This window comes from Canis lupus, chromosome 29 (genome assembly GCF_048164855.1).
Source record: "Canis lupus baileyi chromosome 29, mCanLup2.hap1, whole genome shotgun sequence".
NCBI lineage: Eukaryota > Metazoa > Chordata > Mammalia > Carnivora > Canidae > Canis > Canis lupus.
Window position 1 is genome coordinate 22,596,081 of NC_132866.1, and position 26,538 is coordinate 22,622,618.

The following is a 26,538-nucleotide window of genomic DNA, read 5'->3' on the forward strand; positions in this document are numbered from 1 at the left end:
ATAGTGTATTAGCCGTATGTATGCGTATATGGAAACACTAGGAATTTCTTTGGGCTGAAAGAGAATTCACAAGATGGCTGGTAATTAGCTTCACATATCTAGTAGCACCCAGGACCAAAGGACCCCCTGGACGGTCTCCCACATGACCTTGCCTGCCATTCTTCGACATTTGTAAAGTAATTCCCAGCAATGAACATCGGGTGTCCTGTAGGCAGCATTTCTGAAGTCTTCTATCCATGCTGTGTTGAACCAGCACCAGCACCGAGCTGATCTGTGCAGAATTCTAAGTGCCAGCTGCCTGGTGACAGGCCCCTTGGCCAAGCCTGTTTCTTCCTTCCTGACCCTTGTGTACCAGCATCTCACCTCCATTACACAGATGGGCCAATTCATACTAATGCTTGCTGGTTACTGTCTGTGATTTGTCTGTGCATGTGGAGATGCAATTTGTTGTCATCCTCTGTGCCCAAGTTCATCTTCCAGAAGCCAAGAATATCAGGCCATGCAGAGGCCCCTGGAGGCAAGAAAGAGAAGATACAGAGAGAAAGGTCTTTGACTATTTCCAAAGTCGAGAGACGATTTAGAGCAGTTAGTCCCAACTGACAATGCTACCTGATGAGGATGAAACTTCCTTGAGGGAGTGCTCGTGACAGTCCTCAAGGACATTTTCCTTTTCTGCCATGACTTTGAAGCATATGGAGTATGCATGGAGAGAACTGGCTCAGTTCTATGTGGTAGATCCAGATGTCTTGGAAGAGCACCCCAAAGACATCACCAGGAATGAGAATTGTGCCACATGTGGCTGTGTTTGTTTCAGTGATGTTTACACTGAGGGTTGAGCTTCACCAATGTCTCTTTTCTAATTGCAGCTTTCTTGGGGCCCAACCACCGTCCATACTGTGTATTCTCTTAATGAGAACATAGTCTACTCTCTCAACCTAAAGCCATTTACTTGGAATTATTGGTCATTGAGCCTCTGTCTACACAGGCTTCTGTGTTGCTTTCAATTTTGCTTTTCTAAAAATGGGTTTTGTAGGATATTGTCATGGGTAATTAGTTGACAGATATTCCACAGGGGAAAAAAACAGATCCATTTTGGGAAAGATATTGATTCAGTGAATTCTTATTTTTTGACTAATTGGCTAGATTGGAAGTTGGCTGTGGGCTACCATGAAACTGTTCCCAGTAATTTTGCCACCTACTGAAAAGTCTCTCTTGGCTCTTTCCCCCACAGTGACTATGGGTATGAGCGACACAGCAATGGTCAGTGTCTGCCGGCATTTTGGTTCAATCCATCTTCTCTGTCAAAGGACTGCAGCTTAGGACAGAGTTATCTCAACAGTACTGGGTGAGTGTCTGAGGTGGCGACCTGAGAGGTCAGTCAACCTGTATGGTTTCTCAGCCTGTGTTAAACTTCCAGAATTATGTTTGATTGACAACCAGGCCTTTTTTATTATAGCACAATGTATTTGTTTTTGTTCATGTTAGTAATACAGCACAGATTTGTATTAATAGTACGATTTTCATCTGAGAGTAAGACCTCAGTTGTAAATAAAGAAACGAAACAGGTTCCTTGGATGCACATGATAATGATAATCTATAAATTCCTTCACTTTTTGCTACTTTATTTCAGAAATGTTTCTGGGAGGCTACCTTTCCTCCTCACTGCATCTCTGTGAAGAAGACTAAGTAAATATTTCATAGATGCATTTCTTATTTTATAGATGTGAAAGCTAGAGTGAACAAAGAAGCTCATTGACTTTTTAAGAGTATACTGCTATTAGTTGAAATGTATTTTATTTTCTCCCTGTGTCCAATCTTGATGCATTTAAGGCACATACTCTTATCTTTATAAATATGGAATCAGATTCTAAAAACTTGTGTTTAATGTTCTGTGTTGTAGAGCTTATCCAATATTATTTGAGAAATACAATAAAAAAGAAAACATTTCATTTCATAAGTATAGTTGATATTTATAGACTTTAAAAATAGTGTATGGAACTTATTTAGATTCTGATTCAAATGATATATAAAAAGACATCTTTGAGCCATATGGAAAAATGGAATATGGTCTGGTGATTAGTTGATGTATTAATCTGGAGTCTCCAGAGAAATAGAATCAATAGGAGATTCTATACACACACACATATATTATAAGGAATTGGATCACGTGATCATGGAAGTGGCAAGTCCAAGTTTGCAAGCTGGACACCAAAGAGAGCTGACAGTTTGTTTCTAGTCCAAGTCTGAAAGTGTGAGAACCAGGAAAGCTGATGATGTAGTTCTGTCTGAAATCAGAAGGCTCAAAACCCAGGAGGAGCCAGTTTCTCAGTGTGAGTGTGAAGGCAGAAAAAAAAGATGAATTTCCAGTTTGAAAGCAATCAGGCAAGAAGAATACCTTCTTGCTCAGGAAAGGATAAGCCTTTTGGTCTTTTCTGGCCTTCAGCATATTAGACAAGGCTCATCCACATTGGGAGAGCAATCTGCTTTACTCTGCCTCTTATTGTAAATGCCAGCCTCACGAGAAACAACCTTCACAGAATGACTCAGCATAGTGGTTGACTGAATATCTGGGCACCCATGGGCGAGTCACATTGACACGTAAGCTTAACTATCACAGGTGATATTAGGCTTTATCTAAATATAAACATTCATATTATATTTATTATATTAATAAAATAGTTATATATTGGGCATGATAATGGTTTTTTGGTTTGACTAGAAAAGAAGAAACTTTATCTTTTAAGGATACGTGTGTGACATTTGTTTTAAAATGTTAAAAAAACAGACAAATATTGAAAATGTTTGAAAGTAAATTAATAAGGGGCCAGGAGTATTTATTTTAACTATTTCCTCTCATTTGTGCATATTTGAAAATCCTGATCTTAAAATGTGAAAACAGAGGAACTGAGGAAGAGGGGAGGGAAGAGAGGGAGGGGGATGCCTCACCAAGCAGGCCTTTTCCACTGGAAAATTGTTCTCAGTCTCATGCCAACTGCAGCACAGGGGTGAGGACTTCCACATTTCCATTTCTGTGCATCTGTACTTGAAATGTTTACAAATTTTCTTAATTAAGAAGAAAATGAGCAAAATAGCATATAATAATCTTGTAAAGGAGGGAAACAGCACAGACCTGTGCCCTCAAATGTTCTTATCTCTGATATTGGAGATTCGTAGAACTTTTGAATCCAGGAATAAGCTGTGGTTTATTTGCACCATAACATAAAACCTAAGGAAAGTACAAATGACCTTTTGATAGCAGTGGGTTGGTGAGGCCTTCACCATGCAGAACCATGGGAAAACCAGAAAGGGGGCTGCCGAAATGAGTACGCTTAATGGTGAAGGAGAGCCAGAGAACCAAGTTTTATTACTTGCATGCACCAGCATGTTTAGATATTGTAAAGGACATTGGAAACCTCTCCTGCTAGTTTCTGAGTTGATTTTTTTTTCCACTAACTCAATCAGTCAAGGAAGTTATAACATTTTCTCTTTGGTATTGATGAGGGGAGTTCCCAGTACAGAGGGGTCCAAATTCTTCCACATGCTACTCAAGTCACTGGAATAGGGCAGGGTGTAGGCAGCAACCCTCACTCTTCAGTTTATTGAGAGTACACACACACACGCACACATACATACACACTCACACATTTTAAGCTACCCCTAAATAGATTTCCCCATTCCTTTGGTAAACTTAGTATGTGAAATTCACATAAACTCTTAACTCCTCTAAAATAAAACATCAGAGATTATTAAATCACAATAAATAATCTACTCAAAGGAATTTTTCATCTCTGCCCCATAAAACTAAGATTTCAATTAAAACTGTGATTCAGCAATAAGTGTCCAAGTATATACATGTTTGTCAATACAGTGATGTTTATTAATCACAGACCTTACTCCCTAGGGAGCGGTGTTCATATAAGTGGGTATTATGATATGCTAGTGTCTGACCCCCCAAAATTTTTGTTAAGTGACTACATCTCCTGATTTCATCTATTCCATTCGGACTTTGTCCAGAATAGTACCCCCATCAGTGAGCAAGCTTGTGTAAAGGGGAGACATAATAAATTCCAGCCATCAGCAGGTAGGATAAGTGCCCTGCTCTCAAAGGCAAAGGACTCATGGGTGGAAGACTGACCACTCTCACAGGGCCCCAAGGGCTAAAGGCAGGGGGATGGATATGAAGATGATGGGCATATTGCCTCTCTAAATATTCTGCATTAAGAGTAAAGAGACCCTTTGCTGGTACAGGTACCTAAAATCATCTTCAAAGAAGGTCTCATCCCATCAAATTCCTATTTACTGTGTCTGTAGCCAACTTATAAGTTGGCAAGAGGTAGTGTATAGATAAAAATTGAAAAACAATGCAATGTCCCTCTAGCCCTTCACCCTAAAAGCCCTTTGGCTATTTGGCTATGTGTTGACTTGGTGGCATTTCATAAGCACAGACTCAGTATTTAATGTTGTAACCAGTATACTGTTGCCATCAAACACCTAGCTTTTCACTTAAAAACATTTATTTTTTTTATTTTTTTTTTTTACTTAAAAACATTTAATTACAAAAGGAATGTATGCATGTTTTCTGCTTAAAAAACAAATTTAGTTCATCACTCCTATCCTGCCCCCTTTGCTCACATAACTGCGGTCACTTTGCTGTGTATGCTTCCAGACACTTTGCATTTGCCATCAAATAATCTTGCCAAGAAAAAATAATAGAAAATTAATATGGGATGTTGTTCTTGCATGTCATTTCCCATTAGATATATTATTATTTTTTCCTCTTCATTCAGAAATATACCTTAGACAACTTTCCAAGACAGAGTATATAGGGCTATTCCATCTAAATTCTTGTATTTATTTTTTTAAAGATTTTATTTATTCACTCATGAAAGACACACAAAGAGAGAGAGAAGCAGGCTCCACACAGGGAGCCCGACACAGGACTTGATCCCGGGACCCCAGGATCACACCCTGGGCCAAAGGCAGGTGCTAAACCACCAAGCCACCCAAGAGATCCCCCTAATTTCTTTTAATTTGAGAGTATTAAAGTACCTGGTATTGCTCGGTCATCTCCTGTCATTGATATTTGGGTTATTTTCTGTTTTCTGCCGCTATAAACAATGTTGCAATTAACATCCTCATATCATAATAATTGTTATAAAAACACAAAGATAATTGGATTCTCTTTTGGCAATTAGAAGTGTTTTTGCTAACTTGTAAGGCAAATCCCACCTAGCCAACTTCTTACTTCCTAGACTTGAGGATCCAGGCACTGCCAAATATTTCCCCATAAGGATTAAAACTCTAGCTTCTGGCTCACACACTTCCAGGAGCCCCACACATTACAGATTCAGTTGTAGTAATCACCATCCTCCTTTAAAATACAAATTCCAATGGATTCTATAAGGGAAAGCTGAGTGAGATTTCCCAAGGTAACAAAGTGAGGAAGGTCACATTAGGCAAAAGGAGTAAGAGATGACCAGGCTGAAAGGATCACCTAATGCCAGTCCCTGGAAGTCGATGATAGACCAAGGTGCCACCCTGCACCCCCAGGTCTCTCCCATGTCAGTTTGAACTATCTGTAGGCATCCTGTGCTCTGTCAGAATGGATCCTGTATCAGTGTCAGGCTGGGATGAAATAGAGAGGGATCACAAGGGCAAGGTCGGCCCGCAAATGAGAGCATTCGCCAGTGGTACCCCCAAGCACCTCTCTTGCTTCACTACACCCCTTCCAGCAGAGCACATGGTGTAGACAGGCTGTCAGATCTTGAACTGAAAGGGTCTATTGAACCACCGCCCCTTGTCAGTGAAGTTTAACAAGCAAATCTCCCAGCAGCTCCTTCTGAGAATTTGGTTCAAAGCACACAGGTAAACCTTCCTTCTCCTTTTGTTTTTTGTTAATATCTCACTTTATAAATGGTTATAGTTGCCTGCACAGTCACCTTATTACCCTGTAAATATAGCAGTGTCTGTGGGTTTGCTTACTTCACCACAATGGAAAAAGCCTAGCATCGGTTATTATTATGCCTAATAGAAATGCTGTTTTTAGGAGATGCCAAAATGTATATTAGCTTCACTGTATAGACATGAACAGTTGTGCAACTTTTGTTTTAGTTCTTGGCTAGGTTTTAGAAAAGAGAGTTGGAATGAGGGCTAAAATGAGTGTAAAATGTCCCTCCAGGTGGCTGGCACTACCTGTCCTTAGTCCTTGGAACAGTGGCATCTGATTTCTAAGGTTCACAGCATGGAACCACATGTGAGCAAATATCTTCCATGTTCTCCACTGTAAGCTCCTGCCTCTTTTCACCCTTTGCCCTGACACTTTCCCCCACGCCGTTCTATGGAAAACCAGAAGGCTGATACGGAGCAAGGCCACAGCCTGTTATGGGCAGGAAGTGAAGTATAATTGGGATATTTTGTCTGGTGAAAAAGAGAAATATTTTAGAATGAAACAGGTAGGGGTCTTAAATGACTTCTGCCATTTACTGTTATCTTAGCAAATAGCTTCACCTCTTAACCTATAAAATTTTGCTCTCTGCTCTTGGGATTTGACTTAAATGCAGCCCTGTCTATAAAGCAGATAGCCCAGTTCCCAGTGAATGGTAGTCACTCTGCAAAATGCAGATGCCATCACCAATAGTCATCATCTAACAGCTGCTCTGGAGTGAAGGAAAAAAAAAAGGGGAGACATCGTTTTATTGTATATCTCTGGTCTCGACATTAATAGTCACTGCAGTACTGAGATCTAGGACATATTTAAGCCCCTGTTTTTTTTCATCTATAAAACAAATAATCACCAGCCTACACTCTAGAGTCACATGATCAGAGACTACTAGGCATCAAAACATACGTGTGTCCCTCTCTACCACTCAAGGCAGATACCACATTTACCTGATTAGTTGAATAAGTTCATTTTGTCCAAATAGAATGAAATCGGTGTTCATTTGTGTATTTTCTTGCATTTTAGTGCTGAAATTACCCTAAATTTGTTTCTCTTTGTTTCTCCATCTGAGTCTATAAATATCTCAGTTTGCACATACACAAGTACAATCTCTAGTTGTACTTATATTTGGTTAAATCTTGTTTATACGGTTTGGATCCAGAGAACATGCTGCAAATTTAAGTTGCTAAATTAACTAGGACATTGCTTGTTTCATGCCAACCGTAAAAGATTGTGTAAATATAAAATAAAGTGGGCATTGGGCTGGTGTATTATAAGAAACCAAGATAATCTTCTCAGGGGACAGATTTCTTCTTGCTATTAAGCTAGAGATATTTCTAGATGTGTTAAAAAAAAATGTCTGTGTATAGAAATTTCCGTCTGTGGAGTTTCTTTTGAGAAGCCATTAATCTCTCCTAAAAGAACGTACAATGACAGCTCTTATTGTTCCTCAGGGTTAGTTTCTTAATATACTACAAAGATATTTACTCAGGAGGCTTACAGATTTTTAGCATTAATTTTGCATTAAATTTTAACATTATTTCAGTATTTGTATAAGAATATTTAGTGGGTCTGGGAAAAAATACATAAATACACATAAATTCTAGCAAAACAGTAATCTCCATACTACCAACACACATTTGGAATGTTTTAAAAATGCTTTCTAGAAACATACTCCTTTCTGTATGAGCCATGAGAACACATAGACCCTGGCTGGCCTGCCATCGCCCTGGAGCTGCCATTTCCAGGGGCTTTGAGGGCGATGGTCTTTTCCCAGGTGACCGTACTCCCATGCCTGGAGGAGATTTTGATGTTCAGTCTGAGCTGCTCAGCAAGATTTGTCAGTGTGCACCATGGAGAATAATTGGTTCTAAAAGCGGCACATGTGTTTAAAGTACACAGAAAGGAAACCACTTGCATAATTTACAGACTCAACATGACAGGGGCCTATTGTAGAGGTTTTCTAGCAAAGAACCATTTGGTGTCACAGCAGACACCCAATAATTGTTTCCATGAAGTTGACTCTTCAGAGCACCTTGCTTAGATGTGGTTTTCCATATTCTCATGGGATGACACTGGGTTGGGAAATGAAAAAAGAATGTGAATATCACTATGTGGAGACCTAGTTCCTCATATAGCTGTTCTTACCCACATCAATGGTATTGGCATTAATGATTCTCATCCAGGTGGCAAGAGACACCAAACTGTCCAGAGGCCCAGAGCTTTTAATTGCTCCCATGTAACCTTGGGAAACTCTAAAATCTGATTTTACATATATGAAAAATGGAAGGGTTGTATTGGATGATCTCTGCTATCCCTTCAGACTCTGACATATCCATGACCAATTTGAAGTGATTCAGTATTGATTCCTAGGACTACAGGTGCTCAGGAAAACAAAGAAAATTTCTTTACATAAAATAGTTGTACAACTCGTTGTCTGAAAGTGTGGATTCCATGAGTCATTCTCATGATTCTTGATTTTAAGTCATTTAGTTGAACATGGCCATATGCCCTGTTTCATCAAGTTGGCATTCAAAGTAATGTCACATTCCGTTTACTAGTCAAAATAAATGACTTGTGCTTCCACCCTGCTTATTACAGGGAAATTTTTCCCCCTCATTTAATCTCCTCCTGGTCTCCTAATCCCAAGGTTGCTTACTCACTTTAAAGGAAGTTCTGAGAACTGTTCCTTTGAAGAGAGAAACTGGGAGAACCCTCTCAGTCAGCCATGGAACCTCGTTCATTCTGCATGTTGGTGTTACGGTTCCTACACAGGTCTTTTGTTGAAACATGGGCACACTGGGTCCAGGAAGATATTAAGTCTTAGTCATACATTGTATCCACAGCTAGTCCCCTTCTCTTTCTGTAAGGCTTGCTCCATTTTTTTTTTTGTTGTTTTATTTTGTTTTATTGAGCGTCGTGACATGGCACTTTACCCTTGAAAGCAGAGGCACATAGTACGATCCAAGAAAATAACCATTTAAATTCTTCACATTGTGAGCACAAAGGAGGGATAACATAGCTCAGTGACAGTAATCTCTGCTTCTCACTACAAGAAGACCTATGGTCATGACGTTGATAACTACTCTTAAGAAGGCAAGAGGCAACTTTATACAGAACCAGGAATTCTAAGCTGATTTTTAAAGAATGAGTAAAAGCTTGACAGGAGGAAAGAGCATTCTAGAAAGAATAAATCAAAGGAAGAAAGAAAGCCTGTGGACTTGAGCATGGCCTGGGTTCAGGAAGCATGTTGGGAAAGAGCTGAAGCTGGACAAATGCACTGAGGATAAATTGAGGGCTGTACTTAAAACTTCAACTTGACCCTTTTTTTATAAGCCCCCAGGAAGTTGCGAATGAGTCTAAGAAAGAAATTGACATGGTCTGATGACTTGATCTTAAAATAATCTTGGCAGTAAGAAGGCCACATTTTTTTTCCTGGGAACTAGCTGTGTAATAGCAAGTTTGTGTTTAATACTTTAAATGCTAACTTTTAAACTAATTACTGATATTTTAATATTTATTAAGTTTCTAATAATGCACCAGACTCTATGTGAAGTCCTTTTGAACGCAGTATCTCTTTTAATCCTCTTAAGGTTATTGAAAAGATTCTGTAATTATCCCTATTTGACAGGCAGAGAACCAAAGCATTAGAGAAAGATTGGGTAACTGCCCAGGTTCATACAGTAAGTGCCTGAATTTAAACTCTGACAGTTTGGTTCTACACACTATAGCTGTAACCACCAGGGCAGTGGTCTTTAATGGTGGATGCACACAAGAATCACCAGGGGAACTTAGAACAAAAACAAAAACACACTAATGCCCAGGATTCTCAATTAAATCATAATTTAATTAATTCTCAATTAAATCAAGACCCCTGGGAGGAGGATCTTGGCATCCATTTACTTCAAAAGTGCCGGCAACTGATTGTAAAGGACAGAAAGGATTGCACTGAGCTAGGCTAGACTGTCACCTTAACATACAGTGAATGGTCATAAACATCCATATTCCGCCACCGCACCAAATCACAAGAAAAACAAAACTACTAAATACTAAAATCACAGAATATGAAGACTTTCATGGCTTTTTTTTCCAGTTTTAACACTCAGGAAGAGAAACTATGGCCTTCATCTGTCTTAAGACTGACAGACAACACAGAAGAAAAATCAAAGAAGGTGGGGTGAAAAAGGAAAAGGTGACAAAGGGGTTTCAAGATGGAAAGGAAGAGAATGGCTGAAATTGGGGCTGTTGAAGTATTAAGACACTATCTACTGATAAGCGGTCGGTAATATCAAAGGCACATTTGCAGAATGTTTCCTTTTCAGTAATTGTACAAAGACTCCCTTGCCATTACAAAGCACTTTTCTTCTTGGCGGATTGAAGAATGCTTTACCAACTAAATGCATCCCAGTAATATTCAGAGCTTAGGTCCAACATAATCATAAGTTGCCTTGTTATTATGGAGGTAGCGGCCCCATTTAATAACATATTAAATGCATTATTCATTTATGTAACTCAGACCCAGGGACAGCTGCTGGGATGAAAATAGAACCATTCTGTAATGCAAAAAGCAGGTGTGTGCTTACTTGAGTAAATGAACTCTGTATTTCTGCACAATTTTCTTCTAAATTTCAGGGACAGGTCTGGTAGGGCTAATGTGATGCCATTTTCATCCAGGAAATAAAATGGTTTCAGAATGCTTTTTAATGAGCATTTTAAAAAAATTACCAACAGTCTTCTCTGTGGCAGAAGGGGGAATGGATTCGTGCTTAGGATTTAAGCAGAACTGTGGCTGCAGGATGGGGTGGGGGTTGGTGGAAAGCCTGGGGCAATGATTGGTGGGAACAGCGCCAAACAAAAGGAATGTGCTCAGCTCATGATGCCAGTGGTGATGGCGAGCCCATGCCTCTAGAGCAGCGTCAAGACAGTCACAGGTGTGCTTGGATGCTAAGTGATTAAAAATCATAACCTGCCTTTGGTTTGCATGGTGCCTTGCCTCTGAAACACACAGGGAGTTTCTGATGCACAGACTCCGTGGGAATCCATAATTGTTGTGTGACATTACTGGTCATTTTCTTGCTACCTACCATTGCTGGTGCCAGAATGTCAGCATTCTCTAGTGCGGATATCCTTTTGTTTTTTTTTTTCCTTTTCTCTCCCACCTGTGATTATTTTCTCTTTTAATCGGCATGCACTCATAAGCACCTACAGTGGATTTTCTTTTTTTTTATTTTTTTTTATTTTTATTTATTTATGATAGTCAGAGAGAGAGAGAGAGAGAGGCAGAGACACAGGCAGAGGGAGAAGCAGGCTCCATGCACCAGGAGCCCGACGTGGGATTCGATCCCGGGTCTCCAGGATCGCGCCCTGGGCCAAAGGCAGGCGCCAAACAGCTGCGCCACCCAGGGATCCCTACAGTGCATTTTCTTAAATAGTAGAGTGATATTAAAAATGCTCAGACTTGGGCAGCCCGGGTGGCTCAGCAGTTAAGTGCCTGCCTTTGGCCCCAGGGTGTGATCCTGGTCCCAGGATCGAGTCCCTGCATGGAGCCTGCTTCTCCCTCCGCCTGTGTCTCTGCCTCTCTCTGTCTTTCATGAATGAATAAATAAAATCTTTAAAAAAAATAAAATAAAATAAAAATGCTCAGACTTGATATTGACCAATTGAAATGGGTAGAGATCCTAGTGCAGGAGCAGAGTTCAAAGCTATCTGATGTGCTGGATGTTAACCCCTTAGTGTGAGGAGAAGCAGGGGCTCTGAAGATAAGGATTAGTAGCTGCTGGTTCTAGTGAGGCTTTTGAAGGGTTTGAGGGCAGTGGTAATAACCACCTGCCGTGCAGATATTTCAGCATTTCTATGTGGCACAGTGATCCCAGTATGGACCTCCTGATTGTCAGCTTTGCATATCCCTAGGGGCAAGGGTACCCTCAAGGAACTTAAAGTTCATAGTCACACACAGGGAGACAATCCTACAAGACATAAGGGGGTTCCTATCAATAAATCTAAAGGATCCCTTACGAGTTTAAGAGAGGGGCACTCTCCTTCCATTTAAAGAGATGGTACAGTAGTGCCTAAAGACAAGGATATGCTTGAGGCAAATTGTCTGGGGTCCTGACTGGGTGATCTTGAGAAAACTGGTTAACTTCTACGAATCTTAATTTCTTCATCTGTAAATTGAAAATCATAATACCTTCCTTAAACAGAACCCTCTGGGATATTTTGAAGATAATTGACAAAAGTCATGCTAAGAACTTAACACAGTGCAAATATAGTAAGTACTCTCTAAATGTGAACTTCTTTTTATTTCACTATTATTTTACTATCACAGTCAGGAAAAGACCGAGGAGAGAAGCTGTAACTTAGAGTGGAAGTTTTAGGCAGCTGATAGAGCATGAAGAAGATACAGAAGCAGAAAGAGCAAAAGAAAATAAGTACTTTGAAGAGGTTTGAGAGGTTTGAAGGGAAGATGAGCTTCTTGGTAAGGATTCAGAGATAAAGTACAGTTAGCCTGTGGAGGGTTTCATGGACAAGATTATGAGATTTATGACCTATCCTAAGGACGTTTGGAAACCATGAAGGTTATGAACAGGTAGGAGAAATAATATTAAATAAAAATAACTGGCAACATTTCATAGGCACTTGCTAATCATCAGGGCGGTTTTAAATACTCTGTGTACATTAATCCATTTAATTTATACAACTACCCTATGAGGTGAATTAAATATTAATAATTGACCTTGTAGTGATCCATAGCATCCAAAGTACTTTCCCAGACAATATTTAATTTGACTTTCTCAACCATGCTCTTTGGTAGCTGATCGTAAGACTCAGAAACAGAGGAAAAGGCATCGGCCAGATTTGAAGGTGTTAGAAGACTATATAGCCTGCAGGCCAAATATGGCACACTGCCAATATCTATAAATAAAGCCTTACCGAAACCCAGCTGTCTCCATTCTTTTGTGCATTATCTGTCCACTTTCATGCTACAATCAGAGTTGAGTACTTGTGACAAAGGCCATATAGCTGGCAAAGCTAGAACATTTCCTACCTAGCCCTTGATATTAAAAATTTCAACTTCGGGTCTGGAAGAGTGGAAAGACCTGAGATTTTACTTCCACTTTGAGCTTAAACACTCACTCTAGTAAGTAGGCTTGGGAAGTCTGGTATATGAGTACACAGAGTGGTTACTGTGGACCCCACACAAAAAAAGATGATGAACGACACCACTGAAGCTCAAAGTCTTAAGGATTAATTGTCCTAAAACCACAATTCCAATTTTTTTATGAATCTGATAAATTACATAGGACAAATTTGTAGAATAATCCTTTTTTTCCCCTAGTAAAGCTAAAATAAGAAATAAAAGGAGGAGGCAAGATTTATTCAATCTGCAGACTGGTCTCCTTAATATGAGTTTTCAGTACTTAGCCATTACAGTCCCTCATAATATATTGAGGAGAAACTATCAAATTTAGCCAACTTTCTGTGCTACACCATGACCATAGCACCCTCTATGGAATCTAATGTTAAATCACATAATCCATAGCAATCTGTTCTTTGTCTGAATTTCAAATTCCCTTGCAATATATGTTACTCATTCTAACTCTCAGTTATATAACCTTTAAAATAACTCCTGGATTATCCATATATATCACTTCAAGATTATAAGCATAGTAAGGGCAAGGACCATGTCTTCTACTGCTGTGCATTTCCCATGGCTCTGAAGTGAAATGATTCATTGATGGACTAAATAAAAGAGTTATATTAAAGTGCTAACAATAGGTCCAATATGTTACTTTGATGATTTGTCTTTCTGTTGGGTACTTTATAGGAATTAGCTCTAATCCTCAGAGCACCATGAAGTGTAGTTACCAATAGCCCTCCGGGCTACACAGTAGTAGGTCTAGCCTTAAAAAAAGTGGGAGTGGTCCAAATGGTAATGAGCTGGATTACAACTTGAGCTTTTCTCCATTTAGGTACAGGAAAGTGGTTTCCAATAACTGCACGGATGGAGTAAGAGAACAGTACACTGCCAAACCGCAGAAGTGTCCTGGGAAGGCCCCACGGGGGCTGAGGATTGTCACCGCTGATGGAAAGTTGACAGCAGAGCAAGGGCACAATGTTACCCTCATGGTGCAGTTGGAAGAGGTAGGACCAGATCCCAAACCATTTTTATCTTCTAGGGCAGAAAATCAGATTTGGTCTATGTATGTTTTTGTTTTATTTTTTTTTTTTTCATTTTAAATATTGTTGACTTTTTTTTTCTTTCTGCTTTTGGTTCCTTGGCTTGTTGTTGTTGCTCTTGTTTCTCCTTCCCTGCCACATTTCCTCAATTATTCTCAGTTCACTGCAACTCCTTCTTCAGTCTCAATATATCACTTCTTATCTTGGAAGTTTTTTTTGGATTTAATTGTGCCTTATTGGCACTTCCAGCCAAAAGTTTTCTCAGAATACATCAATAGTATTCCAAAAATAGTTGAACATACATGTTCAACCTAACGGCTACTAATGCTGTCTTCCTCTGTCACCCTGACGTCTTAGCTTTTCTTTTCCAAAGACAGCATGCTGGTCATACATAACACCAAAGCTAATATAAATGTAATTGAGTATGCTTTCTTTGGGAATTGAGAGTTTGTAATTTTGTAACACCTCAGCAATATCATTATGAGCATCAATGACTAACAAATTGTGATTTTCTGAGATTTCTGAATATTCAGATAGTGTATAAGATAAAATCTATACCATATGTTTTAAAATATGCATAGGCATCTTTATCATTTTAGAAAGGAAGATGATGTTCTCTAAAGGATCAACAATTTCATTAAATGATCTCAGTTATCAAGCCAGACAGTCTTGCTTTCAGCCATGTTTTCTGAGTACTTAAATATGGGCAGCACTGTGCTAGGCCTTATGAACAGAAAGGGATTTAAAAAGTTAATACTGATACCAGGATTAAGATCTACATCATTGACTTCCAGCTTCTCCTGATAGCTCAGTGGTTTTCAATCTTTAGCATGAATGAAAGTTACCTGGTGAATATGTTAAAACAGTTTTCTGGGACCCATCACCAAAGATTCTGATTCAGTAGGTTGGGTGGGGCCCAAGAATATGCATTTATAACAAGATTATAGGTCATGCTTGTGCTTCAAGAATAAACAGAACAAAACAAGGGCAAAGCCAAGGGGGAGAGAGTAGCCTTCAGAGGCTCTGGAGTTTGACTTGAAAGGGAGAAGATGAAGCATTTAGGATTACTTTGTCAGGATTGATCAACATTATGGGTATTTTAATTCCTGTAGCAGGAACAACTGTGAAATAATGAGTTTGAAATTACAGCTCAGATGATGCTGATACTTCTGGACCAATGACCACTTTGAGAACCATCCCTCTAACCTAATACCCCTTTCTGTTATCTCCTTGATAAGTGCCTTTCTACCACACACATTCTTCTAAATACAAGGTTCCCGAAAATTTTGCAGTTGGAACTAGAAAGATAGAGACCAATATAGGCTAATTGGAGTTGCTCAAATTTTACAGAAATAAAATCTTTAGACTTCTGCCTGAGGCTATGACATATTAGCTTGCAGCAAATCAAATATATATGTATATATTTAGAGCAGGAGTGAGGTTCTGAGACAAAAAGAGAGAGGGGGGAAGGAGAGAGAAAGGAAGAAGAGCATGAGAGAAGTATCAAAAAGATTTGGGCAAAATTCTTTTTTTCAGAGATTGGAAATTCATTATAGCAAGTCCAACAATTCATGCTGTATTTCCCCTCAAGTACTTTGCCAATTCATACATCATACTGTTGAAGAGGTCAGATTTCAGATTCCTAGTTAGAAGGCCATATAGAAAGTCTTGGCTAAACAACTAGCAGAAGGCTCTCAAGGCTGGGAAGATAAAAATGGACGTCAGATAAAATCCCAGAGAGAAGAGAAGCATAAAGAGGTAATACAATATTCTGTACATTTTTTTTCTCTCTGAGTTGTTTGACAATATCTAAGTGATATAAGCAGAATGGAAAGTAGTTACTATAAGGATGAAAGGTCATACATAGTTTTTAGAAGTACTACATTTTGAGGGAAAAAAAATTAGAGCTCAGAGACTATCAAGAAGGAAATCCCTGATAAATAATACAACACGAGATTCTTGAAACTCCTGGAAGGCTCCATCCTAGGAGTAAGGACACATGACAACCAGATCATGTTCTCTAAATGCTGAAACCCAATCTGGAATTATATTTCAGTATCTGAAAGCATTAGTGATTCCCCCCACACATACACACTCTAAATATCTTCCAGAAGCTAAAATGAATCCTCTTTAGAGGAAAATAATGTAAATCACATATTTTTCACATCAAATATTGGGTATTTAATTTAAAATACTACATATATATCAAGAAACAGGACCCAAGAAGAGGAAAAAAGCATCAAAAAAGAGAACAGTTGTCTGATATATGATTAGTATGTTCATGAATATAGGTCAAGACAGAAAATGCAATCCCCAGCAGTCATCAGTAAGAGGGAGTAACAAATGGATGTTGTAGAAATAAAGATATAATAACCAATATTAAGTGACACCTGAGTGGCTCAGTCAGTTGAGCATTGGAGTCTTGGTTTTGGCTCAGGTCATGATCTCCTGGGTCATGGGATGGAGACCCAAATCAGCTCCATTATCAGCAGGGAGTCTGCTTGAGGATTCTCTCTCTCCCTCAGCCCCTACCTCCACTCACATGTGCACACTCTCTCTCTAAAATAAATAAATAAATAAATCTTTTTTTAAAAAATAACTGATACTAAGAAGTTAGATGGATTGACAGTCAACCAAACCCAGACAGATAGAAGATAAGTTAACTGGAAGAAAGGACAGTCGGAAGTATAACATTTGGAGCATAAGAGAGGAAGGATATAAAATAGAGAAAAGAGTAATAAGAGACACATGGGAAACAGGGAAATGGCTAACATAGATATAATTAGAGTTCTAGAGTGGAGAAGGATGATAAGAAGTCAGAATCTATTTTGAGGGTATAATATCTAAGAATTTTCCTAAACTGACAGGAAGTATCAGAGTATCAATGTAGATTGGAGAGAATGCACAACCTCTAGCAGGATACATACAAGGGGGAAAAGGCACTTAGGTATCATATTCAAATTACCAAAATCAAAAAATAAAGAGAAAAATTTAAAAGCAGCACAGAAGAAACTGGAATGACATCTTTGAAGTGCTAGAGGAAAAAAATACAAACGTGGAGGTAAAATAAAGACATTTCTCAAACAGAAACCGAGATGAGTCATATAAGATGATTTTTATAAAAAGAAACACTAAAGGTAACTCTTCAGGCATAAAGAAAAAGAAACCCAGACAAAAGCACAATAGTGGAAAGAATGAAGAGCAAGAAAGAGGGCATATATGCGGGTAAATTGAAATTAATAACTTTGTAGACCAATAATGATAATCCACTGTGAGTTTAAATATGTGTAGAATTAAAATACATGACAACTATAATTCAGTATGTATTAAATGGAGTCAGGGTGTTTTAAGTTCCATGAAATGTCTGTGAAGAAGTAGAAGTACTAATTTATATTAGATGCCAGCATGTCCAGAATATGTACTTTAATATCTAGAAAAACAGCTAAAAGAATAGTCAGAGAACATTTAACTATCAAACTATTGGCAGGAAACTGGAATAATATTAAATGTGCCTCATTAATCCAAGAAAAAGCAGGAAAGAGGAAAAAGGAACATACTTATATTCAAGACTAATAGAATAAGTACTGAAATGGTATATATGAACCCAAATATTATCATTAATTGCATAAAATAGTGATTTTTGTAGCTTGCTTAAGAAGGCTGTATCTAACCCAAGATTGTGAAGAAATAACACCACAAGTTTTTTTCTTTAAGTCTATAATCTGTTTTGAATAAATCCAAGGTTTTATATGTTTTTCTCTTTGCATATTCAATTGACCCAGCACCCTTGAAGGACAATTCTTTTCACCCTGAATTGCTATGAATCTTTGACCTAAATCAACTTAACATATCTGTGTGGATCTATTTCTAGATATTTTATTTTGTCCTGTTGGTTTTGATTCTCAAACCTGTGTTAAGTGATAATTTAAAACACTTTTAAAAAAAATTTTGAGAGAGAGCATGGGAACAGGAGGAGGGGTGGGGGAGGGGACAGAGGGGCTGAGGGAGAGGGAAAGAAAATCTTAAGCAGGCTCCACTACCAGCATGGAGCCCAACACAGGTCTCCATCTCATGACCTTGAGATCATGACCTGAACTGAAATCAGGAGTTGGACGTTTAACCAACGTTAAACCCCAAGTGCCCCTAAAATACATTTTAATTACTCTAGATTTAGAGTAAGTCTATATATCTGGATGTATAAATCATACACCATATATGTTGTATATTATATACTATTATATATAATATGCTTTATAATAGCATAAAAACAATGCTTACCTACAGACAAAACTACCAACTTATTTTCAATATCTCTACCCAGAAAACTCAACACTTTTGGGAAACATTTTGAAAAACATAAATATATGGAGAGATATATGATATATGATATATGATAATTGCAAATTGGAAGATGCAATATTATGAAAAGATGCCAGTTTTCCCCACATTGATCTTACATTCAAGGCAATTTCAGTAAAGTCTCTAGCATATATTTGTGGGTTAAAATTGACATGTTCATAAGGCATATGAAAAAGCAAGGGCTCAAGAATAGCAAAGATAATCTTAAAAATGACTCCCAACACCAAACCTAATCAATGGCTTACATTACAGATATCAAGATTTATTATAAAGCTATAGTAATAAAGAGAGTGTGGTGATATATATGTATATATCCAACATAAGCTGATCAAGAAAGGGAATAGTGAGTCAAGAAACACACACAGACATGCACACATACTCTTTATGACAAATGAAACACTTTAGTACAGTAGATCAATTATAATCTTTTCAATAGGTGTGTAATGACATCAAAATCCAAGTGGAAATATATGAATCTTGATCTCTTAACACAAGTAATTGTAACTGGTTTGTCAATCTAATTATGAAAGATAAAACATAAGTGTTTAAAGGAAAATGCAGAAGAGCATCTTCATGACATTGGGTTAGGCAGAGATTATTTTAAAATAAGAAACGAAATCCGGGATCCCTGGGTGGCGCAGTGGTTTAGCGCCTGCCTTTGGCCCAGGGCGCGATCCTGGAGACCCAGGATCGAATCCCACATCGGGCTCCCGGTGCATGGAGCCTGCTTCTCCCTCTGCCTGTGTCTCTGCCTCTCTCTCTCTCTCTGTGACTATCATAAATAAATAAAAATTAAAAAAAAAAAAAAAAAAAAAAAAAAGAAACGAAATCCACTAAATAGATAGAAGAATATGGTTTAATTAGACTACATTTAAATTAGGAATTTCTTTTCTTTAAAATACACTATTTAGAAAATAAAAAGGAAAGCCCTGGAGGGTAAGAAGTTATTTGTAATACATAATTTCAATAAAGTACTCATAACCAGAAAATTAGAAATTATTTCTACAGATCAGTAAGAAAAATTCTGGCCACTCAATAGAAAACACACAAATGACTTAAATGGGCTTTTCAAAGATAGGAACCAAATTAGCTGATAAAGGTATAAAAACTTCTCAGCATCACTGCTCATCACAGGAATGCAACTTAACACTAAAATAAGATATTACTTTCTACCCATCAGAAGACTTATATTTTAAAGGACCAATAATATCACGTGTTGTTGTTGGAGCAAACAGTCACTTTTACAATGGTGTTTGGAGTGTAGATTATTACCGCCATTTTGGAAATCTGTTTGACATTGACTACTAACTGCTGTACTCTTCTCTGAATATATGCACAACCCATGATCCAGAATTTCCTCTCTTACGTATACACTCATCAGAGTGAATACAAATATGTACCAGATGTGTGTAAAATAATATACATAGCAGACTTACTCATGAGATCAAAACTGGATACACACATTTATCAACTGTACAATTGAGAAATAAGTTACAGTATATTTATAAAATGGAATGTGACAGAACAATGAAAAAGAACAAACTATTGCTACCTACAAAAACTTGGATGAATATCATATCCACTACTATGCTAAAGAAATGACTGAAAAATATGTATTGTATGATTCTATTTAAACTGCAAAAGTAGTTAATGGTGATAGAAGTGAGAGTATTACCTTTAGAGGGGAAGTGGCAGGGAGTTTAAGGGGGTACTGGAAATTTTTAATTTTTTGTTGATTAATAGATGCATTCATTTTGTAAAAAATCAAGCTGTTTATTCAATTTACATATGTTTCTTTATGTCTTTTATGCCCAGCCAAAAGCTTACTTAAAACTCATTTGGGAAATTCAAATAACATTTATTTATACATTTTGTATTTGAGTCTTTAGGGAAAAAAGAAAAAAGAAAGAAAACTTTGGGGACATTTAGGGAAAGATTTATTTTCTGAGCCAATCCTATACCCTGTGTTTCCCTGTATAGTGAATATGAAGTCCCTTTCCCAGAGATAAAAGGAACCTGGTTATGATAACTTAGAAGAACATGATCTTTTGAAGCAGCAGATGTTTGTGCTGGAGCAGGCTTCAGAATTCAGATTTTTGTTCCGTTTCTAAGAACACAATAGGGCAAGATCTGAAACAGGAACTCACACCTGGTCACTTCTGACCTTTGTCCACCCTCCAGAGACAGAGGCCAGGCTCTCCTCCATTCAGCTTTGCTTTCTGTGTAACAAAGATCATCAGGCATCTCAGATTTGGCTGAGTGATGTGAGAACAGATTGGGGAATCTGGTTTAAGATGTGTAAATTCATGCCTTCTGGGCACAAGAAGGGAAAAAAAATCACAAGTTAGTTCATTCCACTTGAGTGGGCAAAGCTACAACAGCAGAGAGGAAATCTGCTGTCTTCAGCTGTCAGACCTGGCCCCTTGATGCTCATCTCCTAGGGCAGAGTAGAAGCCAAAAAGACTGTCCCCCCATCAAGAGGCCCTGGGGACCTCACATTCAGCTGTGGGATTCTGTGCTGATTCACAAGATCTCCTTACAGAAACAACCTGTTTCCCTGTTAACCTCTGGGGATTCTACACATAGGCATGGGGGATGCATGTAATGAGTGATACAAAACAAAGGAAAGCCGAGTGGCTCTGAGAAGCTGAGGAGCATTGAAATTTGACACAGTGATAACAATCTGGATATCCAACACTTATTGAGCACTAACTGTAGTCCAGTTTGAGAATGCTTTTTTCGGATTGTCTCATTTAGATGCCATAGCAACCCTATGTGAGTAGGTGTTATTGTCCTCATTGCAGTTTACAAATGGCACAGCCAAAGCACAGAAAGGCAAAAGAACTTGCCTAAGATTACACAGCAACTGAAGTATCAAGTCAGGAGTCAAATCCAGGCTCTATGGTATCCTACCTTTTTATTACTTCTCTTTGGTGGAAAGAACTATTTTCTGGGAAATAATTTCATGTAGTTCCTAAGCTCCCTAGTAACACTTCACTGGGGACAGGTAGTAACAAAGGCCAAGGATAGAAAGAGTCGGCAAAATTATCTATGCCCTAGCCAATCTGGCCTATACTATGGCTGCTGCTATATTCTTAGACACTAGTCAATATATAAAACATGATTTTCCTCCTGGATTTTCTTAGAGTATTCATGGCTTGAGATTAGTTCATTAAAAGCCATTTCAGCAAAGAGAGATTCCAGATCCTCTCTAGGTTTCCTTCTCTTTGCAAAATTACATCTTTATTGAATGGCTTCTGTGTATCTGGCATTACTTTATCCATTCTAAAGAACACTGTAAAACATAGGATATGAATGCAACACTCAAGGACTTTGTCATTCTTGTATACCAAACCTCTCCAGAGTCCTGGGTATGAATTAGGCTATCAAATCCAAAACAAAAGCAAATACCCCTGACATATACCATTGGCAATACATGGGGTCTGTATTATCCCCCTCAAATCTCTGAATCTACTTCTCATTTGGGTTTGATAGTCCTAAATTTACTTTGAATATAACATTTGGCTCTTGCCACCATACCTAGTGCCAATTTTTCATAGCAGTAGTGACACTAATGCCAAGCTTCTGATACTCCTTGAGCAGTAAGTCCTCAAGGTGACAAGGGGACCAAGAGGTACCCACTACATTCTGATTGGCAGAAGACTCTCCAGGTCAGTATCATATTTTGTCATTTGGGCAAGAATTATGCCTCTGTGTCTCATGGCTTAGTCATAATTCCACTCTCTCCCATAGACTTGTCTTCTCTCTGTGGGGTTGGGTTGAGTTAGGTTAGGAACTGAAGCATCACCCCTTTTTTGTCCCCAGGTATGTGCATACGAACCCCTCTGTGTAGGCTCCATCTCCTGTGCATACCAACTGAAGTGTGAGTGACCTGAGCAATGAACTGTCCCACCAAGTAGTTAGGTGTATGTGTTTATTTGTTCTTCAACACATATTTTACCAAGTTTCAATTTTATATCATGTACTTTTCCTTCAAGACATATTCTTTTTTTGGAATTATGTATTTAGATGAACTAGGCCCTCCTGTCTATCAAGTTTTAAATAAAAATCTAACTGCATGAAATAGAAAATAGTAAATATTTTATATTCATTCAAAACAAAAATAAAATTTAATTTATTGCATTAGATTGTAAAAAATATTTTTGGCAGCCCCCATAACATTATAAATATCATTAAGGTAGGAATCATGCCGTGCCTGGTCACAGCTCTAGCATCTCCTCTCACTGTGACTAATGCCTTGATAGGAACTCAATAAATGTGTGTGGATTTGGATAGACTTCCCCAAGAAGAGTGGAGATAAAGCCCAAACTTAAAAGGGAAAGACTCTTAAAATGTGAATAACATCCAAAACATGTTAAAGTCTTCATTTGAAATCTAAACCCCTTCCTTTATTCAGTACTAATGCATGTCCTAATTCTAACATAAGAGTATCAATGAAAACCATGCTAAAATCAGAGCAAAAGAGAACTTCTTATTGACAGAAGATAATCAAAGGCTAGGTACACTGATGCTAGCTTGCAACTCCATGCACAGTAACCAAGTCACAATTTTGCAGATTTGACATATGCAAGCGATAGAATCCCTTCCTGAATATAGCACGAGAGGCCACCCTCCGCATCTAGGTAACAGAAATGGCTCTATAACATGACTCCATCAAAATCCCAAAACTTGGCTCACACCCATTACCCAGAGAACCACATAATTCAATGGAAGTTGATGAAAAGCCCCATTGTTGGGAAGTATATCCCTGCCCTTTTTCAGGGTTCTCTCCTGCACTGTAATGAAGGAACCTTGATAAGAAGCAATAAGTCAAAGGAGACAATATTTCTTCCATCCCAGACTCCTTCAGTATGGCTAATCCAAGAACACGCATACACACATGTTCACATACACTCTGCATGTATGCATCACTGTTTCCTTGAGGGCAAAGAACGGTTGATCCAGAAATCAACAAAGAGGGGAGAGGAAGGGTCCATAGAGTTGTATCTAACTAGCCAAACATTTTCCAAGTACGCCTGCATTTGAGGAAGCTGATCGAAGGTATTTTGCACTGAGATCCAGGTATCCAATGAGAGGTGGCATCTCTCTCTGGAGACTTGCTTAAGACGGATGTTCTCTGGACCACTAATGAGCACCTAATGAGCCTATAGACTTTCAATGCGATAACTCCGCTTCCTGGAGAAATCCAATGTGAGAACCTGAAGGCACAGGATGGATGGCAAAGGGCCTAATCAGTCTTAAGAACTCAACAAAACCGATTTGGAAGGCATTCATTTGAGAGGACTGCTAGGCAGAAGTAGTGTCTGCGTGTTACAGAAGATAATTAAATCTGTTTTAAACAGCTGTAAGAATAAAGAGATGCAATTCGCTGCATAATTTAAGACTTTTAAATTAAATCTGAGGCAAGGGACTAAAATTAAAACTTTGATCTGTATCTCATTGTCTTAATACTTCAATTTACATACAAAGACTGGAACTTAATAAGGAAAATTCATGATTATAACTTCTTCTGTGAGATTTAACTCTAAAACGTGAAGGCTGTGTCCTCATTAAATGAATTCCAATGATATGTAATTTCACATACATTGAAAGACTTATGGCAGCATAAAAGTAACCACAATGTAATAACACTTCATAAATATTGCAGGATGCTACCAGCCGTCGGATGGTAGAGAAGATGACTCTTGATAAAATTTGCTGTGAGACCCTCATTTGTTGAATTCATAAAAGAATTTGACCTACTTTTTCATCTGGGGGAGAATCAGGGCTTTTAGAAACTACACAAAGAGTCCGCAAGCACTGTTCATCTAGGCAGGTATGAGTTTTCTAAAGCGGGCCCAGATCGGACTCAGAAGCCTCGGTCTTCCACACAAAGGAACGGGAGATGATTTCAATGAGCCGTGGAGACTTAAGAGCCTTTCTCATGTATTATTCCTTACTCCATTCAGCTTTATTCTCTTTGAGTCGAGCAAGGTAATTGAGCCACTTCATTTCTTCTCCCTGGCTGCTTCGGGTTACAAAGGAAAGAGGGAAATGAGGCGGGCAGTATAGGTTGTCTTTAGCCAGAGGCCTAGCAGCTGAAGTTCAGGTTGGCTTGGTGAGCAACTCTTCCTAAGGCCCTGCTTTTCCTTCCTCAGTTCTGGTCCACAAACATTGGCATTTTGCTCTTCTTTACAGTTTTAGGGAATCTGTGTTTGCGAAGGACTTCATTCTCCCTCCCTTGGTAAGCAAGGAGCGATACATGGCTTATTTCTGAGAGTTTCAGTTCAGTGCACATTCCAAGGACTGGGGGTCATCGTCTTCATATAGGAAATTATTTTCAGATGGATTTGCAGTCCCTCGGCCTGTCTGTGTTAGCCATGCAGCACTGGTGCCCCCCTTCCATCCAGAGGGGTGGCCACCACCCCAGAATGAGAACTTCACCCAAACAAAACAATTTTTGCCCAAGTATGTGACTACCTCAGATTTCTGGCTTTGCACTTTGCCCTTTGTTATCCTGTGACTCTGGGCCGTATCAGTTCATCCTTAGTGTGATCCACCATTTATGGGTGATAGAAAATTTCTGCCATCCACCCAACAGCATTTAAATGAGCTCTCCATCTTCACCTGAGAGCTGAGATTATTTTAACTGCCTTTATTCCATGCTGGAATATGAGTGTATCTTCAATAATACCCATAACACGAATAGTAAAATTATAAAAGCAGATGGTCACCTACACTAGATTTGATGATTAGGATCATGATCATTCTGCCTATCTTTATAAGTAAAGAAATTGAGGTTTAAATATAAAGTGAATTTCAAAGGGCACGTAACTCCCAGCTTACTACCTGACTTCTGGAGGGCACTGCCATGTACAGTATCTCTGTAGAGCTCTGTAAAGTCACTGAGACCTCTCAAGAACCTAATAATTTGGAAAAGTGATGAAGTAACATCCAGGGTAAGAAATCATATATCCATTTCATAGATAAGATCTTATGACTTTGGTTAAGTCTAGCAAGTGATGCTAGATATAAAAGTTCTGAGAGCTCTTTAGAAATTTTGAAAGCATGACATGACAGTGTTGTTTGTGTGTGTGTGCATGTTCATATGCTTCTCATCTGTTAATGTGGTATTTACCAATCTAACGGTGATCTCTCTGGATGGTAGGCTTATGAGTACTTTGAATTTCCTTTTTCCTCATTTTATGTGTTTCTTATATTCCCATTATAAATTCTCCATGGCTTTCTCTTTTTTCTTCTTTCTTCTAATTGACCTTACATATTTCCATTACATATCTTACTAGTAGGAAAAACTTATTGCATAGGTTTATTCCTAAAGCAATCTTCCTTCTTTTCTTTTTTTAAAAAGCATAATCTTATTCTTATTACACACCTGAATGCTTTACCTTTACAGTGACTTTTAAAGACATCCAAAAACATCTTTATAGTTTTTATTATTTGGTGGCACCATAGTTTTCCTACCAAATCCTGCTGAGCTAATTCATAAAGTCACTATGTAGTGGTAACAGTATAGTAATGTCCTTTATTACCTAAAAAGTGTTTTCAAAACATAATGGGTCAAAGTTCTGACCTCTCTCTACCACACTGTCTAGATAGAGTAAAGAGACCTCAGCTTACAATTATTTATCTGCTTCACAAGCCAAATGTTCCTCCAGCCTTATGGGTTCTGTTCCATTCTAAGCCAGACACCTAGTACAGAAGACATAAAAAAGGAATGTGGAAATTTGCTCTTCATTCAAACACATGGTGGTGTGGCTCATTTGCAAGTGAAGGATTAAACCATTTTGTGATGATTCTTCAGTTGGAAATTCTTGATCTGAGCATTAGATGCAGAAGTATTTGGATATTTAATGAGGCAAGTCTCAAGGCTCAGAGTCCTCAAGGAAGGGCTGAGCCATCTGCATTTCATCCTAGAGAAAGTAAAATACAGAACCAGGCAAGTGGTTTGGTAGATCCATAGTCTGGTCTTCTGACATCACTGACCTTGTCAGACATGAATTCTCTGGTGAAATCTAAAACCCTGTGTATGCCTAATTCTGGGA

At 38.4% G+C, this 26,538-nt stretch overlaps 1 protein-coding gene across 5 annotated transcripts in view; it reads left to right on the plus strand.

Moving 5' to 3' along the window:
- Positions 1-26,538, plus strand: part of SORCS1 (sortilin related VPS10 domain containing receptor 1) — a 506,783-nt gene that overhangs the window by 411,301 nt on the left and 68,944 nt on the right. For all 5 annotated transcript variants that reach the window (XM_072805397.1, XM_072805395.1, XM_072805394.1 and 2 more), the window contains exons 17-18: positions 1,232-1,345; positions 13,909-14,080. In XM_072805397.1, the coding sequence (XP_072661498.1) occupies positions 1,232-1,345; positions 13,909-14,080 (286 nt within the window). The remainder of the gene's footprint in view (positions 1-1,231; positions 1,346-13,908; positions 14,081-26,538) is intronic.